General features: G+C 38.7%; 1 protein-coding gene across 1 annotated transcript in view; it reads left to right on the plus strand.

Moving 5' to 3' along the window:
• LOC139757331 (solute carrier organic anion transporter family member 74D-like) overlaps nt 1-17,764 on the plus strand; it is a 55,803-nt gene extending 38,039 nt beyond the window's left edge. The window contains exons 8-9 of the mRNA XM_071677753.1: nt 15,403-15,525; nt 17,655-17,764. Coding sequence (XP_071533854.1) covers nt 15,403-15,525; nt 17,655-17,764 — 233 coding nt within the window. The remainder of the gene's footprint in view (nt 1-15,402; nt 15,526-17,654) is intronic.
• The last annotated feature ends 267 nt before the right edge of the window (nt 17,765-18,031 follow it).

The following is an 18,031-nucleotide window of genomic DNA, read 5'->3' on the forward strand; positions in this document are numbered from 1 at the left end:
AATTTTTTGAAACAAAATTACTAAAGGATATCTTACCTTCTAATGCAATCTGGTTTAGGTATATAGATGATGTTCTTTGTGTTTGGCCAACAAATGAAAATTTACAAATATTTCTCCCCTTACTTAACAATTTAGTACCTTCCATCAAATCTACTGTAGAAAATGAAAATAATGGTATATTACCATTTTTAGATTGCCTTACCCATAGGCAAGGAAACAAGTGTAAGTTTAGCATATACAGAAAACCCACCAATGTATGCTCATATATCCATCATTACTCATCTCAACATGACAGAGTTAAATTATCATCATTTCAGTCTATGTTCCTTAGGGCATTATGTATTTGCAGTCCATAATTTACTGATGATGAGTTTGCGAAGATATATTCTATTGGATCAAAGTTAAAGTACCCTAGATCTTTCATTGATAAATACCGTTAAGTTAGCAAGGAAATCATTTTATAGACTTGAGCCCAAACCTCCTATTGACACCAAGAATATTTTAGTTCTCCCTTTTAATAATAATTTCACTTTACTTCCCATGTTGCTTAAATCCTTTAATATTAAAGTAAATGTTGCGTTCAGCAACAATAATACTATAAAGAATATCTTAATCAGGAATTCACCAGAAAATTCTCTTGGATGCATCTATAAAGTGAAATGTGGAAATTGTGATAAATTTTATGTTGGTCAGACTGGTAAGGATCTTTCTGTTAGAGTTAAGCAACATAAATATAGTATAAGAACGGGACAAGAATCAAATGCCTTGTTTAATCACGTTAAAAACTATGATCATTGTATTGACTGGAGCAATGCCATCTCAGTTATCAGGTCTAACTCTATTACCGAGAGAAATGTTATTCAATCTTCTATTATTGAATACGCAAAGAACTATAATCTAAATATTAGTGATGGTCTATGCAAATTAGATAACTTTATTATTGATAAAATTTGTAAAATGATACGTCTATGAACACTAGTTGTATGTTTTGGACAATCACATGTCTATTCGATGTATATCAACTGACTTATATTTCTCTCTTGTGTCTCCCCTGATGATGTGATTATTACATCAAAGTGCACTAGCGACAATATCGTGTTTTATTTTCCCATTGAACTCACAGGAATATCTTGATCACGCGCAAAATTGTGATATATATATATATATATATATATATATATATATATATATATATATATATATATATATATATATATATATATATATATATATATATATATATATATATATATGGTGTGGGAGGAAAGTTGTTAGAAGCAGTGAAAAGTTTTTATCGAGGATGTAAGGCATGTGTACGTGTAGGAAGAGAGGAAAGTGATTGGTTCTCAGTGAATGTAGGTTTGCGGCAGGGGTGTGTGATGTCTCCATGGTTGTTTAATTTGTTTATGGATGGGGTTGTTAGGGAGGTAAATGCAAGAGTTTTGGAAAGAGGGGCAAGTATGAAGTCCGTTGTGGAGGAGAGAGCTTGGGAAGTGAGTCAGTTGTTGTTCGCTGATGATACAGCGTTGGTGGCTGATTCATGTGAGAAACTGCAGAAGCTGGTGACCGAGTTTGGTAAAGTGTGTGGAAGAAGAAAGTTAAGAGTAAATGTGAATAAGAGCAAGGTTATTAGGTACAGTAGGGTTGAGGGTCAAGTCAATTGGGAGGTGAGTTTGAATGGAGAAAAACTGGAGGAAGTGAAGTGTTTTAGATATCTGGGAGTGGATCTGTCAGCGGATGGAACCATGGAAGCGGAAGTGGATCATAGGGTGGGGGAGGGGGCGAAAATTCTGGGGGCCTTGAAGAATGTGTGGAAGTCGAGAACATTATCTCGGAAAGCAAAAATGGGTATGTTTGAAGGAATAGTGGTTCCAACAATGTTGTATGGTTGCGAGGCGTGGGCTATGGATAGAGTTGTGCGCAGGAGGATGGATGTGCTGGAAATGAGATGTTTGAGGACAATGTGTGGTGTGAGGTGGTTTGATCGAGTAAGTAACGTAAGGGTAAGAGAGATGTGTGGAAATAAAAAGAGCGTGGTTGAGAGAGCAGAAGAGGTTGTTTTGATATGGTTTGGGCACATGGAGAGAATGAGTGAGGAAAGATTGACCAAGAGGATATATGTGTCGGAGGTGGAGGGAACGAGGAGAAGTGGGAGAAGAAATTGGAGGTGGAAAGATGGAGTGAAAAAGATTTTGAGTGATCGGGGCCTGCAAATGCGGGAGGGTGAAAGTCGTGCAGGGAATAGAGTGACTTCAAACGATGTGGTATTCCGGGGTAAACGTGCTGTCAGTGGATTGAACCAGGGCATGTGAAGCGTCTGGGTTAAACCAAGGAAAGTTCTCTAGGGTCTGGGTGTGGATAGGGAGCTGTGATTTCGGTGCATTATACATGACAGCTAGAGACTGAGTGTCTTTTCTTAGCGCTACCTCGCGCACATGAGGGGGGAGGGGGTTGTTATTTCATGTGTGACCTGATGGCGACGGAAATGAATAAGGACAGATATTATGAATTATGTACATGTGTATATATGTATATGTCTATACATGTGTATGTGGGTGGGTTGGGCCATTCTTTCGTCTGTTTCCTTGCGCTACTCGCTAACGCGGGAGACAGCGACTGAGTATAATGATATATATATATATATATATATATATATATATATATATATATATATATATATATGGGGTAAACCATGGAAAGTTGTGTAGGTATGTATATTTGCGTGTGTGGACGTATATGTATATACATATGCATGGGGCTGGGTTGGGCCATTTCTTTCGTCTGTTTCCTTGCGCTACCTCGCAAACGCGGGAGACAGCGACAAAGCAAAAAAAAAAAAATATATACATATATATATATATATATATATATATATATATATATATATATATATATATATATATATATATATATATATATATATATATATATACATATATCCCTAGGGATAGGGGAGAAAGAATACTTCCCACGCATTCCTCACGTGTCGTAGAGGGCGACTAAAGGGGACGGGAGCGGGGGCTAGAAACCCTTCCCTCCTTGTATTTTAACTTTCTAAAAGGGGAAACAGAAGAAGGAGTCACGCGGGGAGTGCTCATCCTCATGGAAGGCTCAGATTGGGGTGTCTAAATGTGTGTGGATGTAACCAAGATGAGAAAAAATGAGAGATAGTTAATATGTTTGAAGAAAGGAAGCTGGATGTTTTGGCTCTGAGTGAAACGAAGCTCAAGGGTAAAGGTGAAGAGTGGTTTGGGAATATCTTGGGAGTAAAGTCAGGGGTTAGTGAGAGGACAAGAGCAAGGGAAGAAGTAGCACCATTCCTGAAACAGGAGTGGTGGGAGTATGTGATAGAGTGTAAGAAAGTAAACTCTAGATTGATATGGGTAAAACTGAAAGTTGATGGAGAGAGATGGGTGAATATTGGCGCATATGCACCTGGGCATGAGAAGAAAGATCATGAGAGGCAAGTGTTTTGGGAGCAGCTGAATGAGTGTGTTAGTGGTTTTGATGCACGAGACCGGGTTATAGTGATGGGTGATTTGAATGCAAAGGTGAGTAATGTGGTATACATGGGGTGTTCAGTGTTGTGAATGGAAGTGGTGAAGAGCTTGTAGATTTATATGCTGAAAAAGGTCTGGCGATTGGGAATACCTGGTTTAAAAAGAGAGATATACATAAGTATAATTATGTAGGTAGGAGAGATGGCCAGAGAGCGTTATTGGATTACGTGTTAACTGATAGACGCGCGAAAAAGAGACTTTTGGATGTTAATGTGCTGAGAGGTGCAACTGGAGGGATGTCTGATCATTATGTTGTGGAGGCGAACGTGAAGATTTATAGAGGTTTTCAGAAGAGAAGAGAAAATGTTGCGGTGAAGAGAGTGGTGAGAGTAAGTGAGCTTGGGAAGGAGACTTGTGTGAGGAAGTACCAGGAGAGACTGAGTACAGAATGGAAAAAGGTGAGAACAAAGGAGGTAAGGGGAGTGGGGGAGGAATGGGATATATTTAGGGAAGCAGTAATGGCTTGCGCAAAAGATGCTTGTGGCATGAGAGGGTGGAGGCGGGCAGATTAGAAAGGGTAGTGAGTGGTCGGATGAAGAAGTAAGATTATTAGTGAAAGAGAAGAGAGAGGCATTTGGACGATTTTTGCAGGGAAATAATGCAAATTAGTGGGAGATGTATGAAAGAAAGAGACAGGAGGTCAAGAGAAAGGTGCAAGAGGTGAAAAAGAGGGCAAATGAGAGTTGGGGTGAGAGAGTATCATTAAATTTCAGGGAGAATAAAAAGATGTTTTGGAAGGAGGCAAATAAAGTGCGTAAGACAAGGGAACAAATGGGAACTTCATTGAAAGGCGCTAATGGGGAGGTGATAACAAGTAGTGGTGATGCGAGAAGGAGATGGAGTGAGTATTTTGAAGGTTTGCTGAATGTGTTTGATGATATAGTGGCAGATATAGGGTGTTTTGGTCTAGGTGGTGTGCAAAGTGAGAGGGTTAGGGAAAATGATTTGGTAAACAGAGAAGAGGTAGTAAAAGCTTTGCGGAAGATGAAAGCCAGCAAGGCAGCGGGATTGGATAGTATTGCAGTGGAATTTGTTATAAAAGGGGGTAACTGTGATGTTAACTGGTTAATAAGGGTATTTAATGTATGACTTATGGTGAGGTGCCTGAGGATTGGCGGAATTCTTGCATAGTGCCATTGTACAAAGGCAAAGGGGATAAAGGTGAGTGCTCAAATTACAGAGATATAAGTCTGTTCAGTATTCCTGGTAAATTATATGGGAGGGTATTGATTGAGAGGGTAAAAGCATGTACAGAGCCTCAGATTGGGAGAGAGCAGTGTCGTTTTTTTAATGGGTAGAGGATGTGTGGATCAGCTGTTTGCTTTGCAGAATGTATGTGAGAAATATATATGTAAACAAATGGATTTGTCTGAAGCATTAATGGATCTGGAGAAAGCATATGATAGAGTTGATAGACATGCTCTGTGGAAGGTATTAAGAATGTATGGTGTGGGAGGCTAGTTGCTAGAAGCAGTGAAAAGTTTTTAACGAGGATGTAAGGCTTGTGTGCGTGTAGAAAGAGAGGAAAGTGATTGGATCTCAGTGAATGTCGGTTTGCGGCAGGGGTGTGTGATGTCTCCATATTTGTTAAATTTTTTATAATTGGGGTTGTCAGGGAGGTGAATGCAAGAGTTTTGGAGAGGGGGAAAAGAATGTAGTCTATTGTGGATGAGAGGGCTTGGGAAATGAGTCAGTTGATGTTCGGTGATGATACAGCGCTGGTGACTGAGTTTGGTAAAGTGTGCGAAAGAAGAAATCTGAGAGTAAATGTGAATAAGAGCTAGGTTATTAGGTACAGTAGGCTTGAAGGACTAATCAATTGTGAGGTGAGTTTCAATGGAGAAAAACTAGAGGAAGTGAAGTGTTTTAGATATCTGGGAGTAGATTTGGCAGCAGATAGAACCATGGAAGCGGAAGTGAGTCATATGGTGGGGGAGGGGGCGAAAGCCCTGGGAGCGTTGAAAAATGTGTGGAAGGCGAGAACCTTATCTCGGAAAGCAAAAATGGTTATGTTTGAAGTAATACTGGTTCCGACAATGTTTTATCGTTGTGAGGCGTGGGCTATGGATAGAGTTGTGTAGAGGAGGGTGGATGTGTTGGAAATGAGATGTTTGAGGGCAATATGTGGTGTGAGGTGGTTTGATCGAGTAAGTAATGAAAGAGTAAGAGAGATGTGTGGTAATATAAAGAGTGTGGTTGAGTGAGCAGAAAAGGGTGTTTTTAAATGGTTTGGTCACATGGAGATTGAATGAAGAAAGATTGACCAAGAGGATATATGTGTCAGAGGGGGAGGGAACGATGCGAAGTGGGAGACCAAATTGGAGGTGGAGAGATGGAGTGAAAAAGATTTTGAGTGATCGGGGCCTGAACATGCAGGAGGGTGAAAGGCGTGGAATGAATAGAGTGAATTGGAACGATATGATATACCGTAGTCGACGTGCTGTCAGTGGATTGAACCAGGGCATGTGAAGCGTCTGGGGTAAACCATGGAAAGTTCTGTGTGGCCTCGATGTGGAAAGGGAGCTGTGGTTTCGGTGCATTATTACATGACAGCTAGAGAGTGAATGTGAACGAATGTGGCCTTTGTTGTCTTTTCCTAGAGCAACCTCGCACACATGAGGGGGGAGGGGGTTGTTATTCCATGTGTGGCGAGTTGGCGATGGGAATGAATAAAGGCAGACAGTATGAATTATGTACATGTGTATATATGTATACATCTGTGTGTGTATATATATGTATACGTTGAGATGTATAGGTATGTATATTTGCGTGTGTGGACGCGTATGTACATACATGTGTATGTGGGTGGGTTGGGCCATTCTTTCGTCTGTTTCCTTGCGCTACCTCGCAAACGCGGGAGACAGCGACAAAGCAAAATAACAATAATATATAATATAAAAAAACATATAATACCCTCAAACAGCCAGGATTCGAACCCAGTACCTTATGAGCGGTATAGTCAGTCAAGCTAACAGATAGGCTATGGTCGCCCTTAACAGGGAAATAACTATTCGGTTACAAGTAATCGAAAATCTCTTGTCTCCCTTCAGTGAGCAACTGGTTCTACATCGGGTGGTGAGAGGAGAAGAGCTAAGTAAGGAGTAGCGCTGCTCTTGAAGCAGGAGTCGTGGAAGCGTGTGATACAGTACAAGGAAGCAAATTTCTGATAGATATAGACAAAACTAATAGTGGATGGCGAGAGATGGGTGATCATAGGTGCTTATGCACCTGGTCATGAGATCATGAGATGCAAGCTGAGTGAGTATGTCAGCAGTTTTGTTGAACGAGTGTGGGTAATAGTGATAGGTGATTTGAATGGGAAGGTTAGTAATGTGGCAGATGAGGGTATAATAAATGGAAATGTTAAAGAGCTTGTGGATTTCTGAGCTGAAAAGACAAGGTAATTGGATTCATAAAGAGAGATTTACACAAGCATACGTATGTGAGTAGGAGAAATGGTCAACGGGCATTCTTAGACTACCATTAGTTGATAGGCGTGTAAAAGAGAGAGTTTTGGACGTAAATGTGCTGAGAGGGGCAGCTGGAGGGTTGTATGATCACTATCTTGAGGAGGCGAAGGTTAAGACATGCAGAGGCTTTCGAAAAAGAAGAGCAATGTCGGGGAGAGGAGAAGTGGTGAGAGGAACTGAGCCTGGAAACGAGACTTGTGTGAAGAATTACCAGCAGAGATTTAATGGAGAATGGCTAAAGTTGAGAGCAAATGAAGTGATGGGAGTGGGTGAGAAATGGAAGGAAACTAGCGAAGCAGTGATGGCATGTGCAAGAGATGCATATGGCATGAGAAAGGTGGGAGGTGGGCAAATTAGAAAAGGTGGTGAGTGGTGAGATCAAGAGCAAAGAGAAAAGAGAGGTGTTTGGGCGGTACTTACAAATAAGGAGTACAAATGATTGGGAGATGTATTAGAGAAAGCGTCAGGTCAAGAGGAAGGTGCGAGGTTGAAAATGAGGGCAAATGAGAGTTGGGGTGAAAGAATATCATCAAACTTTAGTGAGAATAAAAAGCGTTTTGTAAGGAGGTAAATAAAATGAGAAAAACAAGAGAACAAATAGAAACATCGTGAAGGGGGCAAAAGAGGAAGTGTTATTAGGTAGTGGTGGAGTAACGAGATGGAGTGAGTATTTTGAAGGATTGTTGAATGTGTTTGATGATAGAGTTGCATATGTAGGGTGTTTTGGGCGAGGTGGTATGCGAAGTGAGAGAGTTATGAAGTCTAGTTTGGTGAAGAGAGAAGTAGTTGTGAAAGCCTTGTGGAAGATTAAATCCGGCGAGGCGGCTGGATTAGGTGGTATTGCAGTTGCATTCATTAGGAAAGGAAGCGACTGTGTTGCTGATTGGTTGATAGGGATATTCAGTGTATGTATTGATCATGGTGAAGTGCCTGAGAAATGAAGTAATGTATGTATAGTGCCAATGTATGAAGGCAAGGGGGATAAAGGTGAGGTTTCAAACTTCAGAGGCATAACTTTGTTGCGTATACCTGGAAAATTGTATGGTAGGGTATTGCTAGAGAAGATGAAAAGCATCAGATTGAGGAGCAGTGTGATTTCAGAAGTGGTAGAGGATATGTGGATTAGGTGTTTGCTTTGAAGAATGTGTGAAGAATACTTAGAAAATCAGATGGGTTTGTATATTGCATTTGTGGATCTGGAAAAGGTGTATGATAGGGTTGATAAAGATGTTTTTTTGGAAGGTCTTAAGAATATATGGTGTGGGAAGTAATCTGCTAGAAGCAGTGAAAAGTTTTTAAGGGTGTATGATTGTTTCCCAGTGAAGGTCGATCTGCAGCAAGGAGTGTGATGTCCCCATGGTTGTTTGCTTTGTTTATGGATTTGGCGGTGAGGGAGGTAGATGCAAGAGTTTTGGAGAGAGAGAGGTGAGTATGCAGTCCGTTAGGGATGAGAGGGCCTGGGAAGTGAGTCAGTTGTTGTTCGCCGATGATGCAGCTCTGGTGGCTGATTCAAGTGAGAAACTGCAGAAGTTGGTGACTTTGTTTGGGAAAATGTGTGAATGGAGAAAGTTGAGAGTAAATGTGAGTGAGAGCAAGGTTATTAGGTTACATGAGTTTACATGAGTCTAAATGACAAAGACAGACAACAGGAGGCCTGAATGGCCCATGTCTGGGATGTCTGGTAAAAAGAAAAAAAAAAGTTTAACGTGACAAGAAAATGATATTCCGCTTAGCAGTTTTTTAAGCTATCACCGACTCCCTGCTGCTGCATGTACATCAGCACTTTAGTGTCCCTGTTACTGCGGTCGTTTATACATTTTAACTCTGACGTTTTTTTCTCAGAGTCCACCTAAATTTATGAAATATTTGTCTAAACGTCTTTTGAAGGTATTTGTAGTCTTAGCATTCACTACGTCTGACGGTAACTTATTCCAGTGCTCAACACACCTAAAGGAAAAGAAGCTTTTCCTCAAGCCCGTACCATATCTTTTAGTTTTGAGTTTTATTCCATTTGTCCTGGTAACCGTATTTTCTTGTATTTCGAAAAGATGTTCGTGATTCACTTTCTCAAACTTGTTCACAATTTTGAACTTAGATCGCATCGCCGAAAAGTCTACCTTTATCAAGGGAGAAGAGATCCAATCGATTTAGCCTCTCTTCGTATGCCAGATTTCTAAGGGATGGGATCAATTTTGTCTCGCGTCTTCGTACTTGCTCTATTTTTCCGCATCTCTTTTACAGTATGGGCACCAAAGCTGGACTGTATATTCAAGTTGTGGTCTTTGTGTTACGACCTCGCCCCTTCCTTTAAAAGCGTATAATCATAATCAGCCCAGAGGCCCATTAAGACAGAACTCTGAGATAACGGCTTCTGTTTACGGACAGATTCGGGCTAGAAACAGATTTCCTTACCATCTGCCAAACGTCTCCGACAACTCACGGCCACTTGATATATATATCTTTTTCCATCCAACACTGGTTAAATACCAAACACAGTTCTATAAGAATGACAAAACTATATCTACATCAACAAAAATAAACATGTGCTCTCATAACATAAATATAACATAATTCACTCCTAATATAATGATCCCCCTCCATCTACCCTACTTGGCAAGTATGATGCAAATATACTGGCCGCAATTTATCACATAATTCTTTGAAATCACCAAGATGTGTGCAGATAGCATGATACATTTACTAAACAATCGTTGTACAACATCCTAACAAAAACTTATTCAGAGAGATAAAAAAATTCCAATACTTTTTCTATTTTTGTATACAAATACTTTCTATTATTTCCATTTACATCTTACATGTTTATTGGTCTTCCATGAATTGTAATTATTGTAAAAATAACTAATATTGATTCATTCACCATCAAATAAACAAAATTTCACATTGTAAAATACGACAATCAAATTTTTCAAAAGAATATAAAGTACCGTGAAAGAGGGGAGATAACTGTAACATTCCCCTCCCAGAAGAGACACGAGTCAGCCACTAGTTGACTCATGACTAACTGGTATACGGGTCAATACATCAGCTATGATATCATCCTTTCCTTTATATGCTTAACAATCAAATAATAATTTTTTAACAAAAGACTCCACCTCGTTAAACGTTGGCTTAAACATTTTTCATCTTATGCCAAAATACCACATGGGGATTGTGATCTGTAAACTTTGGATCGGCCTACCTGCTCCTCTCAAATATACATCAAAATTATTCAAACTTAATATGAAGGCTAATGTTTCCTTTTCAATAGTACTATATTTTTCTGATAGGACAGAAACTTATTTGAAATATAACACATTGGAAAATCAGCATCATCTTTCTCCTGCATTAAGACTCCACCAACCCCAGAATCACTTGCACATATATACAGTTTAAAATGTCTGTCATAATTTAGAGTAGAAGTATTGGTGTACCTACAAGAGTCTGTTTCTATTTCTTAAAGGCATCATCACAATGATCACTCCACGCAAATTTGATTTTCTTTGCCAATAAGTTGGTTAATGGTAAAGCAATGACTGAAAAGTTTTTACAAAACCGCCCATAATATCCGGCCATACACAGAAATGTTATTCATTCTTTCCAATTTGTAGTTGCTGAAAATTCCATAATACTTTCCACCCTAGCATTAATTGTTTTCTCACTTCCCTGACCATCAACATACCCAAGATAGTCTACTGTTGCTCTAGCAAACTCACTCTTCACAAGGTTTACTGTTTCTCACTTCCCTGACCATCAACATACCCAAGATATTCTACTGTTGCTCTAGCAAACTCACTCTTCACAAGGTTTACTGTTACATTTGCTTCCAGCCTATTAAACACTTCCCTCACTAAGTACAAATGTTCTTCCCAAGTTTTTTGATACAATACTCTATCATCTATATATACAGAACAGTCTTTAACATCACACAATGTTTGATTTACTAATCTTTGAAAAGTACTACCACTGTTTTTCATAGCAAAGGGCATCACTTTATACTGATACAAACCATCCATAGTTACAAATGTAGAAATTTCTTTTGCTCTTTGCGTCAAAGGCACTTCCCAATACCCTTTGAAGAAGTCTAACTTAGTTACAAATTTAGCATCTCTTATCTGATCAATACAAACATCCACTCTTGCAATAGGATACGAGTCAGCTTTAGTGATCATATTCACCTTTCTGAAATCAGTACAAAATCTATAGGAAATACCATCAGGTTTAGTTACTAACACACAAGGTGAACTCCAACGCTGTTACTTTTTTCAATCAGATCATTGTCAAACATATATTGTACTTCTTTTCTCATTATATCCCTCACCTTAGGATTCACTCTATATGGTTGTTGTTTAATGGATGTTGCATTTTGAACCTCCACATCTTGCTGCAATACGTCAGGTCTCCTAGGAACATCAGAAAACAAAGATCTAAACTCATGCATGATTTGTATGATTTCACCTCTTCTCTCAGTTTCTAGATGATCAAGCTTCTTTTCCATTATATTCAACACAGTTGAATTGTTTAACAGTTTATCTTCACATCTCCCCAATTTCACATTTTCACTTCCATCCATTATCTCTACATCATCAGACCTGACACATGCACAATCGACATTTCTAACATCATCATACTTTACAGAATTTCTATCACAATAAGGTTTTATCATGTTTACGTGAGACAGTTGGTTTGGCTTGTGTCTTTTTGGGATATTTATAAGCGTTCAAATAAACCACTCTTCTCTCAATAACCCAGGGACCATAAAATCTTGCTCTCAAAAGATTTCCTGTGTGAAGCAATGATACCAACACTCGATCACTTGGTTAGAGCTCTCTGCTGCTAGATTTCTTGTCATACCATACCTTCATATAATCTTGACACATTCAAAATTTCTACAGCAATCTCTCCAGCCCTACACAGTTATTTAAATCTGATACATACTCCAATAATCCAGGAGAAACGCTCTTCCCTAACCATTTCTCTTTCAACATTCTCAATGGACCTCTTATTTCATGTCCATACACTAACTCAAATGGACAAAAACCTGGAGACTCGTCTGTTGCATCTCTAATGGTAAACAATGCTAAAGGCAGACCCTCATCCCAGTCTACTGACAATTCCTCACAATACATTCTCAAAATATTTTTCAAAGTCTGTTGGAATCTCTCCACAACTCCTTGGCTCTGTAGGTGATAAACACTTGACATCTTATGTGTTATATGTAACCCCTTTAATATTTTCTTAAACATTCCTGAAGTGAAATTACTTCCCTGGTCTGACTGTATAACTTCAGGCATACCCACCCAAGAGAAACATATCGCTAACTCTCTTACAATAGTTTCAGAATGTATGCTACGTAATGGTCCTGCTTCTGGAAATCTGGTAGATGCACATATCGTTGTTAATGAATACTGATTTCCTTTACGTGTTTTAGTTAGAGGACCTCCACAATCAATTACAATCTTGCTAAAAGGCTTATAAAAAGCAGGAACTAGCTGCAATGGTGCTGGCTGTATAGTCTGGTTGCGTTACCTACTCTCTGACATAATTCACAAATCTTACAATAATGGAATACATCTTTCTTCATATTTGGCCAATAAAAATGAGTTGATAATCAGTCATTTATCTTCCTAACTCCCAAATGTCCAGACGAACAAGAGCTATGAGATAAAGCAATAACATGTACATTACATTTCTTTTAGAATAACAATCTGCTTTCTGACCTCCCAGTGATCATTTTGTACATAAAATCCAACTGACACATCATTCTCATTCCCATTTCTAGAGGCTTCACTCCAACATTCTTTCAAACTCTCATCACCCATCTGTAACTTTGTCAACTCTCCCTTGTCCACAACAAAATCTGGATATACGTCAATTTCTTATTCCACATTGCTCTTCTCATTTTCCTGTTCCACTGTATTATCTCTGGTTACTGACTCCTCATGATCAAATATATGACCTAAATCATATTCGACTTCTCTTCTCTTTAACATCGACCTGGTCGTAAGACAAGCTGGATAAACCATTTCACGACACTGTACATTACCATCAGTCTGATTCTCGACATTTTTATCTGTCATGTGGTTCACATCTACAACGGTCTGTACATCAAATGGAATATCACACATAACTGGCTCTGGGACTAACTTTTCTCCAGCCAGATCATACCCCCAATAACATCTGCATTCCAGGTACAGGAAATGCCTCACATATCCCAACTCTTACACTGCCACTCACAAATCCACTCTCAGGATTCATATTATGTAATGAGAAAGTCATCCCTAACCTTAACCCTTGTGCACTCATTTCTTCACTAGAGTAAGACTCTTCTGTCCACTCTAATACATCTTCCAGAATTGAAACTTTGACTTACTCCAGTATCTCTCAATTAAACTTTTCTACCGAGGACTACTTTTACTTTAGTTCCAACCTTTTCTTCAGTAATATATGACTCATAATCTACAGATTTTGGTTTATTTACACTATACTCTTACCTCTTACATTACAACTATCCTGGGTCTTTCCCCAAGCAACAGTCACTCCCTCAGACTTTATCTTTTCTACAATAATATTTAGCGTGAAAAATTTATTCACATCCCAGACACTTAATTTGTGGTCTTTTCTGTTTACTAACATAAGCGCTCTGATTGGACTGAGGTCTTGAATACTTGCATTGTGTTTGTTTTTGGGATCTATTCCCTACAGTATTTTGTGACACGATAGGTGGACCTACAAAATAATGTCAACTAGGCTGCTTAACATTTGAATAGTTCCTATAGTCATAAAGTTTGTCATAATTCTGCTTCTTACTCTGCCTTACTCCACTTTGTTTATGTGACACCTCTCCCTTATACATTTTGTGTGCCACTTCTAACTGGTCAGCCATCCTGGCTGCGTCCATCACAATTTCACTCTACTCTTACTTATTTCATAATATGCTTCAGGGCGTACAATTCTTTTGAAATGTTCCAACAGAATTAGCTGTCTTAATTCATCCATCGGTCGATTTCATCAGACTTACATCACCTGTCGAATTTCATTCCACACACTCTAGCCACCTCAAGATGAGTTCGTTCACATGTATTCTTAATGTCTCTAAACCTCCTCCTGTACACTTCTACGTCTATTTCCATAGTTTTCAATACTGCTTCCTTAACAGCATTATAATCCACCGATTCCATCGTACTCAGTCATGCATACGCCTCTCTAGCCTTAACATCAAATTTACTCTGCACTAACATAGCCAAATCACTTTCATCCCATTCTTTCATGGTTGAAACTTTTTCAAATTGAATAATGGCCTTAGCTTCTCCAACTATAAACTCAGGTAACAAATTCATACCTATCATCTTTATCTCTAATTCTTCTTCTTGCACCTGTCCTGAGTCTTACTCTTTTTGATATACTGTTGAATATAATAGCTCGGCATGTATTTCCAGGAGATACTCAGGTCATAATATATGCTGATGATACCCTGTTACAGTGTAAATGTATGAGTAACATGCAACAGTTTTAGACGCTTTGAGCAGACTTTGGTGTTGAATGTGTATTGTGATTGATGATGAGAAAACTAAGTATCAAGTTAAGAAGTTGGAACAGAGGGATTCATTCTTGAATGGAATAAGGTTAGAAAAAGTTGATGTGTATAGTTATCTTGGTATGAGCATCGGGGACACAGGCAGTAAGGGAGATACAGTATCTGGAGATTGCATGCAAAGGGCGTTTAAGACCACTGAGAGCTGTAGCGCGGGGTGGAAACAGCGTTGACATCCCAGTTTTAAGAATGATGTACATCAGCACAGTACAACCAGCTATTGACTATACAGCACTTATTCTCATTAAGTAGAGTAAGATGGATATTCACAAACTTGAAGCCATGCATAATGATCCCCTGAGAATAGTGTTAGCTTGTCAACGAAACACAAGAGTACAAATCATGAGGATGGAATCAACGTGAGCAAGTACTGAACACAGGATAAAGGAACTTGCTGTAGCTGCTGCTCTCAGATCCACGTGGAGAAATGCAGACTGTCTCGTGCAGTGATGTGTTTGAGTGGAAAAGGAAAATCTTCGTAATGTGTCCAAGTATGTAAGGACTTTGTATGAGGTTATGAGGGAGTTGATAAACATTGTGTTTCCTTACCAACTTACATAAGGTTCAGACCTTAGCAAGGAGAGGCATCACAGTCAATATCTCACAGTTTGAGTGGAGAAAAGATGAATGCCACTCCAGTCACTTAGAGAATGTTTTTTTTGGAGGAAATATTTAGCTTCCCCAGACGTAATTCTGTGCATATATTCTGTGATGGATCATAATGGCCGAGCGGAAAGTGGTGTTTTCATTAGGAACTTTTTTAGTAATGAGTATTTCGCAGATGAAACAATTAGTAAAAGGATTAGTGATGACAGCTCACCCACTCTGGCTGAGTTACATGCGATGTGTGAGGCTCCTCAGATTGATATAGAGAAATGTAGAAGTGCACTGAAGGCCTTGCAAAGTAAGCATCCGTGTAATTACCATGTTGTTAACAGTTGTAAACGTCCGGTTATAACTACCATGTTGTTAACAGTTGTAAACGTCTGGTTATAACTACCATGTTGTTAACAGTTGTAAACGTCCGGTTATAACTACCATGTTGTTAACAGTTGTAAACGTCCGGTTATAACTACCATGTTGTTAACATTTGTAAACGTCCGGTTATAACTACCATGTTGTTAACATTTGTAAACGTCCGGTTATAACTACCATGTTGTTAACATTTGTAAACGTCCGGTTATTACTACCATGTTGTTAACAGTTGTAAACGTCCGGTTATAACTACCATGTTGTTAACAGTTGTAAACGTCCGGTTATAACTACCATGTTGTTAACATTTGTAAACGTCCGGTTATAACTACCATGTTGTTAACATTTGTAAACGTCCGGTTATAACTACCATGTTGTTAACAGTTGTAAACGTCCGGTTATAACTACCATGTTGTTAACAGTTGTAAACGTCCGGTTATAACTACCATGTTGTTAACATTTGTAAACGTCCGGTTATAACTACCATGTTGTTAACATTTGTAAACGTCCGGTTATAACTACCATGTTGTTAACAGTTGTAAACGTCCGGTTATAACTACCATGTTGTTAACAGTTGTAAACGTCCGGTTATAACTACCATGTTGTTAACATTTGTAAACGTCCGGTTATAACTACCATGTTGTTAACAGTTGTAAACGTCCGGTTATAACTGCCATGTTGTTAACAGTTGTAAACGTCCGGTTATAACTACCATGTTGTTAACAGTTGTAAACGTCCGGTTATAACTACCATGTTGTTAACAGTTGTAAACGTCCGGTTATAACTACCATGTTGTTAACAGTTGTAAACGTCCGGTTATAACTACCATGTTGTTAACAGTTGTAAACGTCCGGTTATAACTACCATGTTGTTAACAGTTGTAAACGTCCGGTTATAACTACCATGTTGTTAACATTTGTAAACGTCCGGTTATAACTACCATGTTGTTAACAGTTGTAAACGTCCGGTTATAACTACCATGTTGTTAACATTTGTAAACGTCCGGTTATAACTACCATGTTGTTAACATTTGTAAACGTCTGGTTATAACTACCATGTTGTTAACATTTGTAAACGTCTGGTTATAACTACCATGTTGTTAACATTTGTAAACGTCCGGTTATAACTACCATGTTGTTAACATTTGTAAACGTCCGGTTATAACTACCATGTTGTTAACATTTGTAAACGTCCGGTTATAACTACCATGTTGTTAACATTTGTAAACGTCCGGTTATAACTACCATGTTGTTAACATTTGTAAACGTCTGGTTATAACTACCATGTTGTTAACAGTTGTAAACGTCTGGTTATAACTACCATGTTGTTAACATTTGTAAACGTCTGGTTATAGTATTGCAAGAGATGAAATGTGATGTACAGTTTATATGGATTCCATCACATGTAGGGAGTCATGCTGATGAAGTGACTGATGGGTTAGCCAGAAAAGCTACAGAAAAGATGTACATAGATATTGTTAGTTATAAGAGTATAGGAATGATAAAGAATGAAGTGAAAAGAATAAGAGAAGAATGGGAAAATGTAAGTATAGGTGTAATTGCTGAATATAGTGAGTCTTTATAACGTAATTCATATGTGTTAAATAATACCAGTGTAACTTATGGGGCAAACCTTACATCTGTGGATAATGTGTTGATGAGACTAAGAAGAGCGTAAACATTATTGGCATTGAAGTGGAGGGACTGGTGACCCTGTTAACTTGCCAAATGAGGGATACAGAAACAATGAAATTAGTAGTTCAAAAGAACAAGTTTGTTGGCTGATCAATAATGGTGTAATTAATGAAATTCTTGCACAGTACAAAAACTTTGCACCAAAGTTATAACATTCTTGTAACTAGTTCAGGGCATTCAAAATAAAGGCCATTGTTTCTTTGCTTTCTTTGCACTGTACATATCTACACAAAAGCTATGATGTTTGTCAATATTTTGTAGACCCCACGAGAGGATGATCAAGATGAGGAGGGGAGTAGTATACTACCCCGTCACTTTGATGTATACTTCAATAAATACTGCAATGCAATTTAACCATTTTTAACAGTGGAGGATCAGAAAGCTATGGACCACCTACCAACGGTTGGATTTGAAGATGTGGTCCTTTTAGACCCCGGAAACATAGGGAAATACACAAGTCATGGTAACGCCCTATGACAAAGCTCTGGATCCGGCGTTGCTTCTGGTACATACATAATGATGACGTGGTGGGCAAAACGTCATGTGGTGAACGGATAAGAGAAGGCAAGTGTTGTGGCGGAGCGATCCCAGACACAATCTGGATTACTGGAAATGGCTGGAGGAAGGTACGAAGTTTGTTGACCTTCTGCATCTTTGCTTCAGTTGTTATCGTTATGGACATAAGGCTTGGCGGTGTTAGTATGATAATACGTGTAAGTACTGGGGCAAGAAACATCACAGTAA

Source organism: Panulirus ornatus, chromosome 25 (assembly GCF_036320965.1).
Source record: "Panulirus ornatus isolate Po-2019 chromosome 25, ASM3632096v1, whole genome shotgun sequence".
Taxonomy (NCBI): Eukaryota; Metazoa; Arthropoda; class Malacostraca; order Decapoda; family Palinuridae; genus Panulirus; species Panulirus ornatus.